The sequence below is a fragment of the Colletotrichum navitas genome (assembly GCF_030913465.1).
Source record: "Colletotrichum navitas strain CBS 125086 chromosome Unknown LY79scaffold_76, whole genome shotgun sequence".
In the NCBI taxonomy this organism is placed as follows: Eukaryota; Fungi; Ascomycota; class Sordariomycetes; order Glomerellales; family Glomerellaceae; genus Colletotrichum; species Colletotrichum navitas.
Genome location: NW_026850622.1, coordinates 1 through 15750, shown reverse-complemented (window position 1 = coordinate 15750; position 15750 = coordinate 1). Strand labels below are relative to the sequence as shown.

Here is a 15750-nt window from a genome sequence, read left to right as displayed (position 1 = left end):
ATTGTTGCGATCGGGAAGCAGATGTTCCACAACAACCCTGCAGCAGATCTCGATCCCCACGAGTCTTCAGCTCTACCTGGGAAGAATAGATAGCATCACATCATCTATTAGGGTCAACTTTGGACCAAGGTATGGAGATAGCAATATGGACGTCCTGTTTGAGCCTCTGCCAATCAATGACGTCCTCCGCGGAGTAGATGCGGGTCTAACGACCGCGAAAGAACACTGGCCAATAAAGTCGTCACACGTTAGAACATCGGTTACTTGGCTCATATTGCGATTGTTATCTCACCAGTATTCTCCGTTAGTCTTGGTGATCTTGAACTCATCCGGGGAGCCATCTGCGTTGGATTTCCATCTGCGCGTACTTTCCGAAGCTCAGTCATCAATTCGAAGATATTCCTGCAGCATTAATTTGCAGGCCCGGTGAGACCTGGGAGATCGGCATAAGCTGCGTCAAGGTAGCGGGCCAAAGTCTATGTCTCGCGTTGCGTTTTCCGAACCGAACCGAACCGAGATCCCGGCCCGGCCCGGCCGGTCATCATGGCCGAGTGAATCAACGGGCCGGCACCTGAAGTGGGGGGTCGACTCATGCAGGATGATCACAAGACCGCGAGCCGTCGGTGATGGCATGCCGTTAGATACAGAGGAATCTATAAAGCCAAGCTGCTTCTGTCGTTTTCGACTGATCCCGAATCCAAAAATAATTCTTCCATATACAACAGCTGATAATATATAACCCATTTTGACGTGACATACATACCCGATATCAGCTGTCAAAATGGCTACCCAGACAGAAACCGTTGCTCCGACCGAAATCAAGCGAACCTTCGCCACACAATTCGAAAGCAAAGACCTTGTTACCTTCGATAGCAATAGGGTCTACGGGGACTGGCGAGATGAATTCCACCGGAACGGCTGCGTCATCATCAAGAATGTTATTAGTAAGGAACGAGCTCAGTATTACTGCGACAAGCAAATCGAGTGGCTTAAGAAATTCGAGCTCGGCTTCGATGAGAAGGACCCAACCACATGGACCACGGATCACCTCCCAGTCAGCTTCAAAGGAGGGTATGTTTCTGTGCTCCTTTGATTCCCTTTCTCAGGCTAATCGACCACTATAGCATGTACTCAGCGTATGGCGCATCCCACGAAAAGATGGCTTGGGAAGCTCGCTTAGAACCAAAGGTTATTGAAGTGTTTGAGAAGCTCTGGGAGACCAACGAGCTCATCACCTCATTTGACGGCATGAACATCTCCCTGCCAAACCGCAAAGATATCACATGGAGCCCTTGGCCTCACTGCGACCAGAATCCCGAGAGAAAAGGGTAAGCCGCCGCTGTTTGCTGTCTTTCGACATCGTAGTACTCATACCCGCCAGCATGCAAGCAGTCCAAGGTCTTCTGAATTTTGCTCCCAACGGTCCTAAAGACGGCGGCCTGATGCTCATGCGCGGTTCCGCGAAGCTCTTTGACGAGTTCTTCGCTCATAAGCGCGAGTCCGCCGACCACGAGGACGCGCCTCCACCCGAGATCAAATTCATGGACTTGTTTCTCTTTAGTGAGAAGGATGTCAAATGGTTCGAGAGCAAGGGGTGTGAGCTGTTCAAGGTGAACATGGAACCTGGCGACTTTGTCCTCTGGGATTCGCGCACCATGCACTACGCCCGCTTCCCCGATGGGGACCAGATCAGACACGTGCAGTACATCTGCATGACGCCCCGAAAGTTTGCGACTGACGAGGCTTTGGAGACCAAGAAGTTCTGCTTTGAAAACTCTTTTGGAACGACGCATTGGCCTCACTGGTAAGCTCAACTCGTGTCCGACTGGTTCGGTGCGTATCCTGACGTTTGATAGCAACATCCGCCCCTCACAAGATCCCCCCAAGAGGAATGGAGAGGTTTGTCCCAAATACCGAAAGGAACCATTCGAGAAGGCTGAGATTACGGACAAACTGCTTCAGTTGGCTGGGGTGAAACCATACTGAGGGCTTTTGGGTGGTGGTCAATCACACCTTGCGATACCCGTTGAAGATGTTATACGATTTCGTCAAGAGCCAGCATTAGGTAGCAAAGTTGAAATCAACAAAAATTATCTTAAGCTTAGGCTGGAATTCGATAACCCGACTATTGAATGATTGGTGGATTAATATTGATCCAGACAGACAATCCTTTTCCAACATTGCTCAAAACTTGTCGGCCGACTGAATCCCGACGCCCGCTGCAGGGTGCCCCGACCGGCGTGAAAACCATTGATCTAAGCGTTTACTACACTACCTAATGAGAGCCTGTAAGTCCTCTGCCCTAAGACAACCGGGCCGAGCTACGCGGACTTTGGGGATTTCGCCTCCTGTGAATACCCGTTTCCGAACCCCATAGGACCGAAGTCGGAACATTCCGATGATTCCCAACCGGCCTTTTGCTTGGCATGGACACCCGTTATAAGTGTGAAATCTCTTAGTTTAGTCAGGCGTGATTATAGGGTCAATATTGTTGTCGTCTTTGCTGCTTACTCTTCCTCGTCTCGCACACCGCACCCCTTCTGCCGCAAATCACTTGGTTTCGCGCCGGATTTGTAAAGGAAAATAGTCGAGTTAAGCTTGCCGTCTGCAACGATGTCAGAGAAACGAGTTGCGGCTCAGCAAGAGCAAGACGAGCACCGCTTCCCGATTTCCGATGACGTTCCTTCAGGTCAGAACCATGATGCAGAACCGGATGCGGGGGGACCTCCCACAAACCGAACCTCAAGGAGCACCCACGGAAGTGCATCGCATCTCAACCTAGTGATTGATCCGCCGCCGGATGGAGGTTCAAGAGCATGGATGGTCGGTCAGTACCACAACCGAGTTAAGATGCAGAATAATAGCGAAATGTTATTGACAAAGCTTCATAGTACTGGGCACGTTTCTCGCTGTGATGAACACCTGGTCAGTGCCATGGACTCGGTCGCGTTGCAAAGCCACACCGCTAAGAAGCTCATAGGGGTGTCGCAAACTCGTTTGGTGTCTTCCAGCCGTACTTTACCTCCCTCTTCTCCCGGCCGCCGTCTGATGTTTCTTGGATCGGCTCTTTCGAAGTCTTCCTCCTTTTCTTTGTGGGAACCTTCACAGGACGTTGGACAGACATGGGATACTTCCGAGCCCTCTTTGTTGCCGGCTTCTTGTTGGTAGTCCTCGGAATGCTGGCGGTCTCATTCTGCACAACTTATTGGCAGTTTTTTCTCGCCCAGGGCATTTGTCTGGGCCTCGGAAACGGGTGCCTCTTTTGCCCCTGCATGGCTGTCACGTCGACGTATTTTGCGAAACGCCGCGCGCTGGCGTTCGGTATCACTGCGGCGGGGGCTGTCGCCGGCGGGCTGATCTTTCCAAGCATGGTTCGACAATTGCTGCCACAGATCGGCCTGGGTTGGACAATCCGTTCGATAGCATTGATACAACTGGTGACTCTGGTCGTGGCCGGACTTCTTATGAAGACCCGGATTCCACCCCGAAGAGCTGCACCGCTGGTAGAATGGGCAGCGTTCAGAGAATCTGAGTACAGCTTCTACGCTGCTGGAGCTTTTATGGTAAGTGATCATCTAAAGCGCGATCGAGAGGGTCTGACATGTACAAGTGCTTCTGGGGAACATACTTTGCATTTCACTATCTTGCTGCGTTCTCGCGCGACATCATGGGCCTATCCTATGCGGAATCACTAGATCTCTTGCTTGTCCTCAATGGGGTGGGCGCGATTGGTCGCATCATCCCAGCTCAAATCGGCGACGTCATTGGTACCATCAACATCTTTGCGCCCATGGCCCTTATGACCGGTACCATCATGTATTGCTGGGCTGGTGTTCGCAGCATCGCCGGGCTGTACGTTTGGTCAGTGTTCTATGGGATCTCCGTTGGAGGCGTCCAGTCGCTATTTCCGTCAGTGCTCAGCAGTTTGACTACGGATCCGCAAAAGCAGGGGACGAGGATGGGCATGGTCTTTACCGTGGTGAGCTTTGCGTCACTGACCGGATCACCGATTGCTGGAGCCATTATCGACACCATGGGAGGTAAATACGTCGGCGCCCAAGCTTTCGCTGGCAGCTGTATGATTCTGGGAATGATCTTTGTTCTTTCAGCGAGAGTTTGCAAGACTAGGAAAATGGGGGTTGGTGCTTTTGCTTGGATCAAGGTCTAAACGACATAATTTCTCGCCTATCTTATCCGCCTTGTCTCGGTAGCCCCGGTCGTTTTTCGTGGTGAGTGGCTTGTCGAGTTTGACGTCGGAGCCCTCGCCACGGAACTTGAAGACAGACTTGCCGCCCTTGGCGATGACTTTGGCGCAGATATTGCCGAGCGCCGGGACTGCAGTCTGGTTGGCGAGACGAATGATCCATTCTGATGAAGGAGGAGTTGTCAGTGGCTTCCAAGGTTGAGAGATGGCGTGGATATTGGGGGTGGATTTAGGGGCTCATCAATAACGGGAGTGAAAGTCAAAAGCATGAGAACGACCGTAATGACGATACGACAAAACGTCCTTGTAGCAACCTCGAGATCCAACGCTTCGGCAGCAGAAATCGCAGCATCAGTCGCCTCTTCATTGATCTTCCCCTCGATCTGCTCCTTGCTGATGGGTGGCATGAGGCCTGCAAGAAGTAGCTCTGGGTACCTACGCTGCAAGTTTGGTTATCTTGGCCGCTGTGGTAGCTCGTGCTAGGTCTCCATGTACATTCGTATCATTCTTTCTCAAATCTGCTGTATCATTGAATGACTATGAGCCGGGCCTGGATGAAGCCATCCATGTGATGATGTGGAAAGAGACTCGCCCATCAGTCCTCGTCTGACCAACTGTACTGGTCATCAATGATGGCCGCGCGAGCTGGCACGGCAGCACAGAGAAATTCCTCCTTCCTAAAGGCGCCTAGCCAACCGTACTCACGGTACAGATTCTTGATTGCCTGTTACATGTTAAACAGTCTCTGATGCCTTGACTGCTGACTTGGGGGGTCGGCACCGTCGGACTTACCTTGGCTTCTGGGTCCTTTGGGGCACAGATGGCGGCCCTGGAATTCCCCACCGCAGGCGCCGGAACCAGCTTCAGAAATGAGATGTCATTGTACATCTTGTTAAAAAATTTCTAGAACAAGAGCGCCTTTGCGCTAAGCCATGGCTTATCCTCTGCAGCCTCAGGCGTCGCGTTGTTGTACAAGTAGTAATTGTCTCCTTAAGGGTAGACGTATCTTACAGCTAGGGTAGATTAAACCCTGTCAGCACATTGTTAATAAATTAGAAACAAAGAATAGAGACTAAACCTTGTTATATATTAACAGGCTAGATCACTTTAACCTTAGCCTCTTTATATGTTAAGAAGACAATATATAATAGTAAATAGTGCTAAACTAAGTATAGTAAACAATAGCTAGTGCTAGTTTAAATCCTTATTCTGCTTACGTTACTACTTGTTCCTAAGGTACAACAAGACTATTGTTTTATAGTAGACTATAGTATTATTGCCTATAGTGTTACTACTAGGAGGGCTAGCCTACAGATATAGGAGGTACTATAAAAGGTGTCTAGTGCCTAGGGCAAGGCCTGGGGGGGGCACTAGCGGTGGGGCTATATATAGATAAACTACTACCTGTAGTATATAACAGGGGAAAATCCCGTGAGGACTAAGGGCTTAGAGGAGGTATATTAGAATAATTGTCACAATTGAACCCTAACTACACTATTCGTGGACTCCTCTACTCGGTGCAATCACAGCCTCTGACAAAAGGGCTATAACTGTCTCTGACCAGCCTAACGTCCACAGCGCATCAACGTTAAGCTCCGCGTCGGACCACCCCCTTGGCTCGGATGGCGCCTGGACGGCCTCTGGGTGCAGGTGGCCCATGTCGACGAGTAGCTGGTAGTGGCGCTTCACCAGTGAGACGGGCACGTCACGGTCATAGCTAAATACCTCTGGCGGCTCCCTCGCGGGCTTGTCCTTGCGACGGAACATGGTTGGGTGTCTTCGTGTGAGGAGAACGGCAATCGAAAAGAAACACAGATCGATAATGCTGAGCTCAAGTGCGGATCGTAAACCATGTACCTCATCGGCTTTTCTCAGGCCTGTATAGATGCGGGGTGAGCTTATCATTCCCAGGATAAGGAGGGGTCTAGGTCGATGTTTGCCAAGCACAAATGGATAAACAAGGGTACACTTTGACTTTGGGATATTCGGATTAGTCGCCGAATCTCGAGGCTTGGTGTCTGGATGATAGAGAACTAGCATCGAGATAGCTGAGGTCAACATGTATCGTGTTTTCGTTGTACCTAAATGATGCCATGTGTAGCAGTAAAGTCAATGGTTTGTTTTCAAGAGCGACTCAGCAGCCGTCAAGTGCCGCTTAAACCTGATACAGTTACTAAACTCTTTTTGTTTATTGTGATTGTTGGAACATGAATGCCACCTGACCGTACAACATCCCATGATTTAGTAAATAGGGGACAAAGGTCATCAGATTGGATACTCAAACTTCGGGTATTATGAATTATTGTACGAACGGACTAAACTGACTTAACAATATATGACTGAGTATATAACTATTGTACGTCAGCTAGAGCCTATAGATAGGAAGGACGGTCGCAGAATAATAGCTTGATTCACTCCTATATTTTAAGTACATGGATGTACAAAGCCCATTCAACAGTGATACCGGTGGCTATGAGTCTTCTATAAATTTGCTCCCATAGAAAGTAATGCTATATCTAATACCTGTGAGAGGGCCCCGTCAGCTAATGTAATAAGTGCTGGCAATTGCAAGAAACTGCAATGCAAGATAAATATGGACATGAATTTGCGACCTGGCGCATTGCAGATGCTCGTCATTGTCATCTGTGTAGAATGTCATGTCCTTGTTTCTTCTCTCGCAATTCTGTTTACAAACTCACACCAGATCAGAGATACTCAATGCTGCTGAGCCCGTGACTTGTTGTGGCTCCCATACAGCATCAAGCATACCTTGTCTACCTAAGTATCTACCTAGGTTTCTCTCCTTCCTCTCACCTTGCTTAGTTACACTAAATCTCAAATAACCATCCTGGGAAAAGAGCAGCGCTTGCCAAGTACCTGTCCGCTGTGTTAGGTAACTTACCGTCCGGCCAGAACATTACATCCCCTATTAGAACATTCGAACAGCAACGAAGACTTTCCAACAGTTTCGGTTTTTCAGAGATGGGTGAGCATTAGCTAGATACCTAACAGGGGTTGTGAAACGTCGGCAAGATACCATGGTATTTATCTGGAGAGACTCGAGTCATGTCAGTGCATAATACAGTTCCAAGATTATGACTGCCGAAACTTTGAAGCCGGAACTCTGAATTATAAACTCACCAAGGTCAGATTCACCTAGGTGATACCTAGTACTACTACAAACAGTAACAAATAGAAGTGGTCTAATCCAATTGTGTCAAATATTCACGTCTCCTACATTATAGAGCGACCTTGTGGCGAGTTAGGGGCTTGAAGGTTGTACTGTATGTAGTATAAGTGACCCTTGGCCCTTGAAAAGCCGAGTTCTATAAGCTATACTACGACCTAGCCATTATCGAAGAAAAAGTGCTACACTGCGTGAAACATAACCGTAACTCTGAGAGAAACACTAATCTTTGATAACAGACACAGTGAACTTGATGGTTGTCCTGGTACAGCAGCGCGACGAACATGACTTGTCTAACAAGTCCATGAGGATCTTGATAAGACGCAGTCGGTCTGGGTCGTTGGCATTGAAGTAGATTGAGGACCGCTGGTATCTGCTGAAAGTACCGTAGCGTGCATTCCTCTTGACTGCCTCCTGAAGAAGAGCGGAAAACGAAAAATCATCTATCCACTCTTGGGGCGCAAACTACTGAAGAGCGTCTTGTTTCCACTCCGCTAGATCGTCAGCATGGCGTCAAATCAATTGAACTGAATGCAAGGCTGTCATGTTGACTACCAAGTATCTTTTCCTCCATGTCAATTACGTCTTTTGTCGTCGTTGGTATCGAATCAATCTACCTATCAATAGTCTTGTGATGGATATGGTAAGATGTGCCAATCTTTTTGTCACCCGCATGCGTTACGAGCAGGTCAGGGCAACGAACTGCACCACAAAGCAACAGCTTCAGTTATGATGCCCCTGCATCATTATCCTCTGTTATGGATTATATATAGTCATGCCAGCCAGAACTCTAACCGGTTAGGTCGTAATACCGGCAGCGTGGTGACCACGACACCAACACACTCCGACAAGAGGTGAGAGAGACGACCGAGTCCGCTGGCGCTGACCCCATTTCACCGTGTCGTATCACATGCATCCCTTTCCCTCTGCCGCTGCGCTCACAAAGTATCGTGACTCACACTGTTCATAGTTTAGTATCCCCAGGCATCTTAAATTATGTTAGAAAACGTCGCGCTCGCTTCCCAATTTTTCATCCTTATTCCAATGTTTCTCCTTGCGGATTTTTGGACTTGAACTCGGTCCGATCGGCACTTTCAGGTAAGATGGTGACCTTGCCTGCCAAATATGTACTAACATGGGGACAACACAGTCGAAATTATGCGTTGATCTGGGAAAATGAAAGACAACTTCAGCGCAATTTTCCCAAGAACCACTGATGACTCCAGTTTTCTTGTAACAATCGAAAAAATTAGTTCCGTCTTATCCTTGTTGGGGGTCAGCTTAATATTTGTCGTCTTTTGGGCCTTCCAGCGCATGCGATCCCTTCGCAATCTCTTCATCCTCCTTGCCTCAATCTCCAACTTCTGTGCAAGTATCGCCTGTATTATAGGCCGTGATGGACTTCGTCTCGGCGTAGACTCGGTGTTGTGTAAGTCGCAAGCTGTACTGCTTGAATCGTGAGTGTATCAAGACCTAATTGCTGTTCCTAAAACTAACCCCTTGAAGCTTTTTGCAGTCGGATCCCTGGTGGTCCTTTGCTATGGCTATTAACGCGTTTTTTATTTTTTTTGCGAATGCTGACGTATCATCATTTCGACGATACCTCTGGGTTTACTGTATTATATGCTTAGGGGGACCTTTGATCCTTGGCCTCTGCTTACTATTGATCAAGCCGCATGGGCCAGAGTCCTCAGTATATGGCGATGCTTTCGTAAGGCCCAACATATCCTGAAAGTCTCCAAGCTATGTCTAATTAAAACGCAGTTATGGTGCTGGATTACTCCTGAATGGGGTCACCTTCGAATTTATACGTTCTATGTACCAACCTGGTGCTGCATCTTCGGCTCAGCTGTTGTCTATCTCGTCATTGGATACCACATATTTCGCAAGCGAAATCAACTTGCAAATCTTAACTCTAGCAACCTACGCAACAATGCTGAAGGCTTTTTGGGGGTAAATGAAGGCACATCCACCGGAAAGGTATTTCACCTGTTACTAGCACCTATATTCATGTTTGGCCTCTTATTAATAGTTATTAGAGCCCTACCGACGGCACTGAAGACGATATAAATGCAGTGATGGAAGGACCGATTACGACTATCAAACTTGAGCCTCAGCTGCCTCGGACGCCATGTCCAGCTAGGATAAACAGTTTTATTAACGCAAAAGCTCAATACCGGGACCCATGTCATATGATCAACGAGGAGGCTGCTCCGCAGGGCAATCCGCGGTTTGGCACAACTACCTCTATTCTGGCCCCGCAGAAGCCCCGGCGCTTTACTATACGGCGCATCACTCCCATCAACGGAAAGATTCAGTCCCATTTAAAGGGGATTGATCCTATAAAGCTTGAATATCTCCGAACCTGCTCTTTTTTTGCTATTTCCGTACTTGTCACATGGACGCCCAGTTCAATCAACATACTATACGAGTATATCAGGCCGCAGGATGTTAATGTGGGTTTAAACACTACTATCGCCATCGTGCTACCACTTCAAGGAGCCTGGAACGCGGGCATATTTTTCTTGACCAGTTGGTCAACTTTGAGAGAAGAATGGACCGAAATGAGGTTACGTCACCAGGCGCGCCATCTCGACAACCGCGAAAGTTACTGGTTGTCAAGGTTTAAATTACTAATAGGCGACCTGAAGCATCGCTTCTAATGCGGTCTGTATCGGCATGAAAGAGAGACTAACCGAGACCAAACATGCGATGTTCCACTATCAACGTAGTCTCAAGCTGGAATTATATGTGTGATGCAAGGGTTATCCAACACACGACCTCGATGTACGTTTATTTTGAAAGAGTCAGGCCGAGGCTTATGGGAGGCCTTAAATTCATTTATTTCGGTAGCATACTTATTCCAACACAAGACTGAAGCTCGATTTCATATTGGCTGCCTTAGACGGCCATCCAAAACCATTTCGTGTAAGAACGCGAACGCCGCAGTTGGTCTAGAATGATTGATAGACGTTGCACGCCATATGGAGGCAGTAGACGACGATGTTTACATGTCTTTAAATTACACTTAACGAGAGGCTACCTTCATGACAGGCTGCCAGCGCAACTGAACTGCGGAGCCATCTGGGAACCCGACAGGAAGACGACACTGATTAGAAGATCTCTCAGGCATCATGGAAGTTCCAAGACTCGGGGGTAATAACTTTCGGCCATGGGGTCGGAGATTCAGGTCTTTTACCAACAATGTCGACGTAGAGGACAACGAACGTCGGAGTGGTGTATCCAATTATTACTACAGAGGCGGGACGCTTTGGTACAGCGATTCGTCCCGTGCTTCCTGGTGATGCCATCTTCGTCATACTGGGGTGCGATGGGCTCGTTGTTCTCAGACCTGCCGAGGAGGTCGGCGCTTACCAAGTCATTTCACAATGCTACGTTGAGGGCCTGATAAAAGGAGAAGCTATGGCTAGATTGGCAAGAGGCGACCTTATGCTGAGGGACGTGGGCTTGGTGTAACAGGTGGGTGGTAGAAGGTGTCATCCACATGACTGTCATTTCCGATGCTGCCATGTTATTAATACATTCCGATTCCCCAAGATAGAGGTGACTCGCTCAAATGTCTCCAGGAGGGGATTATCCGTTCGTGGGTGATACTGGAGACGACGCGTTTCGCGTTCTATCCAAGTGTCATTGTACCCAATACATCTGTTCGTGTTCCCTTAGATACCTCTTTCCGTCGAAACGCTTCCTAATGAGTTGACTGCTAAGCAAGCCTGGCCTGCGCCGGTTTTCTACATTTTTCACTTCCCGCCTTAACAAGCATTCTGCATCTTGTTCTGGGGAGAGGGCTACTCAGCAGACAGGTGTCGCCAAAGGCTTCAGCCTTGAACTGTGTTTCTAGAAATAATTGGGGAAGGTCGAGCGGCTTAACAAGCTGCTGAAGAACGCTATCAACGGGACTACTTATGTAACAAGAGTAGCTCTGCGCAACGCAAGTAGTTTATCAATGCCACAGGTCCCGCCTGCGGGCCCACGTATGCCAAGGAGCGGTGTTGCGCACGCAGACATCCCTAAGTCTTAGACTCGACACTTCAGCCACGTTTTACGTTGTATGTGCGTCAGCACTATCACTCAATAAGTCTTCAATAATGTCCTTGGCACAATACGGTTGATCCTGCTGGCTGGGCAAGTATGATGTTAGCGCTAGCGCAGTTGGGGGACGGGACGAGCACCTGTCTAGTGGGTTAATCAACGTTCACTTCGTCCACAAGGTTTAAGGAAGATTATCGTTCACCGTCATTGGATTTCACGTCAAGTAACACTCGCCCTCTGCTTCACTTCTCCAGCATGCGCTCTATTATCCTGCTCTTGGCGGCTGTTGTCGATGCCACATTAGGTGGCAGATTGAGCCAAGCAGACCAGACTTAGGAGGTTCTCTCGCCTATCCCGATTGCACCCCGCCAAGAGCATTCCGTTGTCGCGCTCTCCGATACCAGGCTCGCCGCAGTAGGAGGAATTCTACCTAACCTAGACAGCGGAGTTGGCTTCAACACAACGGCATTCATACAATTCTACGATATTCCCGCCGACTTGTGGTCCGAGCCAATTGACGCCCCAATCCAGGTCAATCATCCCAACGTTGCAGCCGTAGATGGAGAAATCTTCCTTTTAGGGGGGTCTGACAGTTGCATCGGACGGGGCTTGGCGTGTCTTTTCTGACTCGTAGAAATACCATCCCTCCACTGGTGAATGGACGGCACTGCCACTTATACCAGCGGGGAAGGCAGCTGGCAGCGCGACCGTTGGCGTGCTGAGCAATACCATCGTCCTAGCCGGCGGCATGCGGACACTGGAGCCTATAGGAGTTGAAGGACAGCAGGACGCGGTTGACTTTGTATCGGTGTTTGACACCAAGTCTTGCACCTGGAGGAGCCATGTCCCGGAAGCGGCAAGAATTCTGCCCGAGGGACGAGATCACGCTGCCGGCTCTGTCATCGGCAGTAGGTTCTACGTCCTGGGCGGCCGTCTCCGTGGCCAGTACAATGTCAAGGATACCGTTTTCGTGCTGGATGTCGACGACATGGAAGCCGGGTGGGTGACTCGATGGGTAAGAATGCCTACAGCACGTGGCGGCGTGGTAGGAGGAAATTTCGGGGGGAAGGTCTATGTCTTTGGTGGCGAGGGTAATACAGCCGAGGGCTCCGACGGCATGTTTGACAACGTTGAGGTCTACGACGTCGAGCTTGATACATGGCAGGAGCTAGGGCCTATGAGACTTCCCAGGCATGGTGGTGCTGCTGCAACTGTCGGCGGGAAGATTTACCTGCACGGAGGAGGCATCAGGGAGGGCGGTAGCTCGATTAATGTGACCGATGTATTTATTGTTACCTAACCGATGGTATTTTAGATGTAGCACTCCGATGTTGATTTGGAGATGAGGCTAGCTCTGGGTCCGGAATCCCTCTGAGCCTTGCGTCGAGTTGCTATATCTCTAGAAGCTACTATTATGGGGGTGTCTAGCAAAAGGTTATAGGAAGTCTCTTGACCAAGTTTCTATTTGAATAGCGGAGTCTGGTCGAGGCGTAGTCGGATGTAATTATACTGATTACTTCGGGTTAGGATCTGGGATTTTGTGCATTCTTAGGTTATCTTTTTTATTTGTATTATTTACCTTTACCTGTTACTTCTACCATCTCTTATCTACTAATTCTTTCTATCTACCGGTGTTCGCAAGGACTTGTCTGTCTGCGTAACCGGCGGGCCGCCCGTAGGTCTCTCGGCGAATATGGTATAGGCTACCATAATTAAATTTCTATTCAGAGGTATGCTCTGCTATTCAGCCAGACGGCCTTGGTTTTTATCAACGAGGTGGAGGGAAACGCTCTGCCTCAATCCGCGGTTATTTACTGTGTGCTATAGCAACGACAACCGGCCAGGACACGGGTAACCGGCCGGCTCCTAGGCGTCGGCCCGCGCAGCCCCGCCTGCCGAAGCGCCAGCTTCCGTTACGTACCAAGTCAAAAGGCAACACTCCAAACGATTTCTCTACACTAAAGTAGGTACTGTCAGAAGGCTATAGTAATAAAAAGATTCTTTCATCCAGAGGTATATAAGAGCTAGTATAGAAATACTAGCGCTTAGGTCTATATAGTAAGTAGCCTAAAGCAAAATTAAGATTAGTCTCACGAGTTAGGGCACACAGCAATGGGTGGTCTGAAGGTTGAAGAGAAGCTTGAATTGTGAGAAACGGGAGCCCATGTGCCAGGGCTCATAGAGATAGGAAGCTCAAGGTCGGTCATGTGACATCTCACATGATGTGGCTTGTCTCATGAGCCACACTAGCTTAAGCCTCCTTTGATAATTAGCTATAATAATACACTAAGAGTCAAGCGCCTAATCAATAGTTACCGAGTGTCAGAAGACTCATCGGCCCGGACATGGAAGGGATACCCCTGCTAATGAATCCATTGAATCAGCCCGAGTCAGCATAAATAGGCTGCCACCGCGTAGTAGATTAATTGCAAGGCGTGCTTGGCTATTGCTGCTGAATTAGAAACCACACCGATCTCTGCCGGGCTGTGTGCAATTACCATGTTGAGAACGAAACTCAATTAGAGTCTCTTCTCAAGGCACGCGATGGAGATCTTCGGCCCACTCCCAGGGCCCTGGGACCAAGCTGTCTATTTTAGAGTCGTTGATACGCAATCAACAACTCCCTCTTGAACTGGATGCGCTCTTAACTGCTTTATGCTGATAGTCTCTCTTTACCTAGTGGCAATGTATGCTCTGAATACCTTCGTTTCGTATCCCACTTGTTCTTTACCCGCATAATTAATTACGTTTCCGCGTGAAAATTTGCTCGACATGCACGTTGAGAAATTAGTTCGCCTGGTCGCCATTCTTTCCTTTAGCAGCGAAGCTGTAGCCTATCCAAACCCCTACCAGACAAGATGGGAAGAACATCTGCACAAAAGGATTCATGTTGCCAGACAGCATGCTTTTTTCAATACCACTCAGCCTCATCTCACGCCAGCATCAACGTCATCCGTTTCTGTCTCGGCTACCACCACTCAAACCGGACCATCCAGCTCGGCACCGGCACAGTCAACAATATCTAATGGCGAGATTGTTGCTGCAGTCATTGGAACGACTTATGTGGTCGGTCTTGGGGGTGCCGTACTCATGGTAAACGGAACACCTTACACGTTAGCCGCAGGAACCGTCGTCGCGATCACCGGTGGGGGTCCAAATGGAAATACTCCTGAAATTGAGACGGTCTCGGACCCGGACAGACCACAGGAGCCCAAGACCTCCGAAGTAACCTCTCCGATTTCTTCATCAATTTCCGTCACTTCCACCACTACTTCGACTGCATCGACCACATCCTCATCGGCAGCAGCAGCAACTCCTTACATAGTCCTTTTTTCGCCCAATACCACGGCGGAGGAAATACGGGCCGTCAATACCATGCTTGACAAGGAGGCGGCCCCGAACTCACTGTCAGAAGTAACCAGCGACCGTACCGGGCTTGTGGTGTTTTTCAGAGCGGGCATCAATCCCACTCAAGCTAACGCCATCGGACAACAGCCTGGTGTAAGTCATTTTGACCCTTCAATCCGGGATACCCTGCTCAGTGAACCCACAGGTTAGCGGTGTGTTTGTAGATGAGACTTTAGAACAGGAACAGCCGCCTTCTTCTGCTCCTCCATCCTCTGCATCTCTCCAGCCCACTCCCACTGGCCCCCCTGGCTCGCCCAAGTCCAACGTCCCCAACCCGGCCGACATCAGACTGCAGTCCGATGCCGTGGATGAACTGAAGGTTATATCGCAGCCTGCTGGTGCAAACCTTGCCGAGTTACCTGGCTACGGGTACGCCCAAGAGGGTGGTAAGGGTGTCACCATCTACGTGGTCGACACTGGAGTTAACTCCCAAAACCCAGTACGCAACGTGCTAAGGACGACACTCAACAATGGTTCACTGATGTGTAAGAATAGGAATGGATCAATATGCCCGGAAGCAAGTCTTTCTTGTATGCTCCGGGTGCTACAGAGGAAGAGACAGACTTCTTGAATCATGGCTCTTGCGTCGCCTCCAAGGCAGGCGGCCCGGTATACGGCACCGCGAAGGATGCCAACATGGTCGCTGTCAAGCTGCCTCGCAACCTTCACATCTCCGCCATCCTTACAGTCTTGACCGAGATTAGTAATAATGTCTTCAAGAAGAATCTTCAAGGAAAGGCCGTCGTCAACCTCTCGCTTAGCACTCGTAAGCTTCCCTCTAACCCCACCTCCGTGTTACTTCGGATGCTCACTGCCTGACTCGACTAGGGATCCCGGACAAGCTCTCATCCACAGCAACTGCATACAAGCTGCTTCTGGTCTCATTGATGTCGGAAGA

At 49.2% G+C, this 15750-nt stretch overlaps 6 protein-coding genes across 6 annotated transcripts; 5 read left to right on the top strand and 1 right to left on the bottom strand.

Annotated features, from left to right (window-relative positions):
- The first annotated feature begins 699 nt into the window (after positions 1–699).
- On the top strand, positions 700–2070 carry LY79DRAFT_566050 (uncharacterized protein). The gene is made up of 4 exons (XM_060558782.1): positions 700–1071; positions 1125–1328; positions 1382–1804; positions 1857–2070. Exons 1-4 carry the CDS (start codon positions 782–784, stop codon positions 1984–1986), a joined length of 1047 nt encoding a protein of 348 aa, XP_060409890.1. The 5' UTR covers positions 700–781; the 3' UTR covers positions 1987–2070.
- A 543-nt stretch (positions 2071–2613) lies between these two features.
- On the top strand, positions 2614–4168 carry LY79DRAFT_523939 (major facilitator superfamily transporter; the record flags this gene model as incomplete). The annotated part of the gene is made up of 4 exons (XM_060555579.1): positions 2614–2827; positions 2892–2925; positions 2981–3563; positions 3611–4168. The coding sequence occupies 4 exons, from the start codon at positions 2614–2616 to the stop codon at positions 4166–4168; spliced, it is 1389 nt and encodes a 462-aa protein (XP_060409889.1).
- A 631-nt stretch (positions 4169–4799) lies between these two features.
- On the bottom strand, positions 4800–6135 carry LY79DRAFT_706478 (uncharacterized protein; the record flags this gene model as incomplete). The annotated part of the gene is made up of 3 exons (XM_060565026.1): positions 5766–6135; positions 4997–5033; positions 4800–4928 (listed from the first exon to the last, which is right to left on the bottom strand). The coding sequence occupies exons 1-3, from the start codon at positions 6107–6109 to the stop codon at positions 4800–4802; spliced, it is 510 nt and encodes a 169-aa protein (XP_060409888.1). The 5' UTR covers positions 6110–6135.
- A 2322-nt stretch (positions 6136–8457) lies between these two features.
- On the top strand, positions 8458–10274 carry LY79DRAFT_639721 (uncharacterized protein). Its single transcript, XM_060562323.1, has 5 exons — positions 8458–8489; positions 8542–8848; positions 8898–9102; positions 9156–9371; positions 9431–10274. The coding sequence occupies exons 2-5, from the start codon at positions 8568–8570 to the stop codon at positions 10052–10054; spliced, it is 1326 nt and encodes a 441-aa protein (XP_060409887.1). The 5' UTR covers positions 8458–8489; positions 8542–8567; the 3' UTR covers positions 10055–10274.
- Positions 10275–11699: 1425 nt separating this feature from the next.
- Positions 11700–12744, top strand: LY79DRAFT_593295 (kelch domain-containing protein; the record flags this gene model as incomplete). The annotated part of the gene is given in 4 exon segments (XM_060561538.1): positions 11700–11732; positions 11781–11999; positions 12025–12060; positions 12079–12744. The coding sequence occupies 4 exon segments, from the start codon at positions 11700–11702 to the stop codon at positions 12742–12744; spliced, it is 954 nt and encodes a 317-aa protein (XP_060409886.1).
- Positions 12745–13778: 1034 nt separating this feature from the next.
- On the top strand, positions 13779–15750 carry LY79DRAFT_566041 (uncharacterized protein; the record flags this gene model as incomplete). The annotated part of the gene is made up of 4 exons (XM_060558781.1): positions 13779–14945; positions 14998–15291; positions 15348–15618; positions 15681–15750. Coding segments are annotated over exons 1-4 (1364 nt in total), but the record flags the coding sequence as incomplete, so codon positions are not given.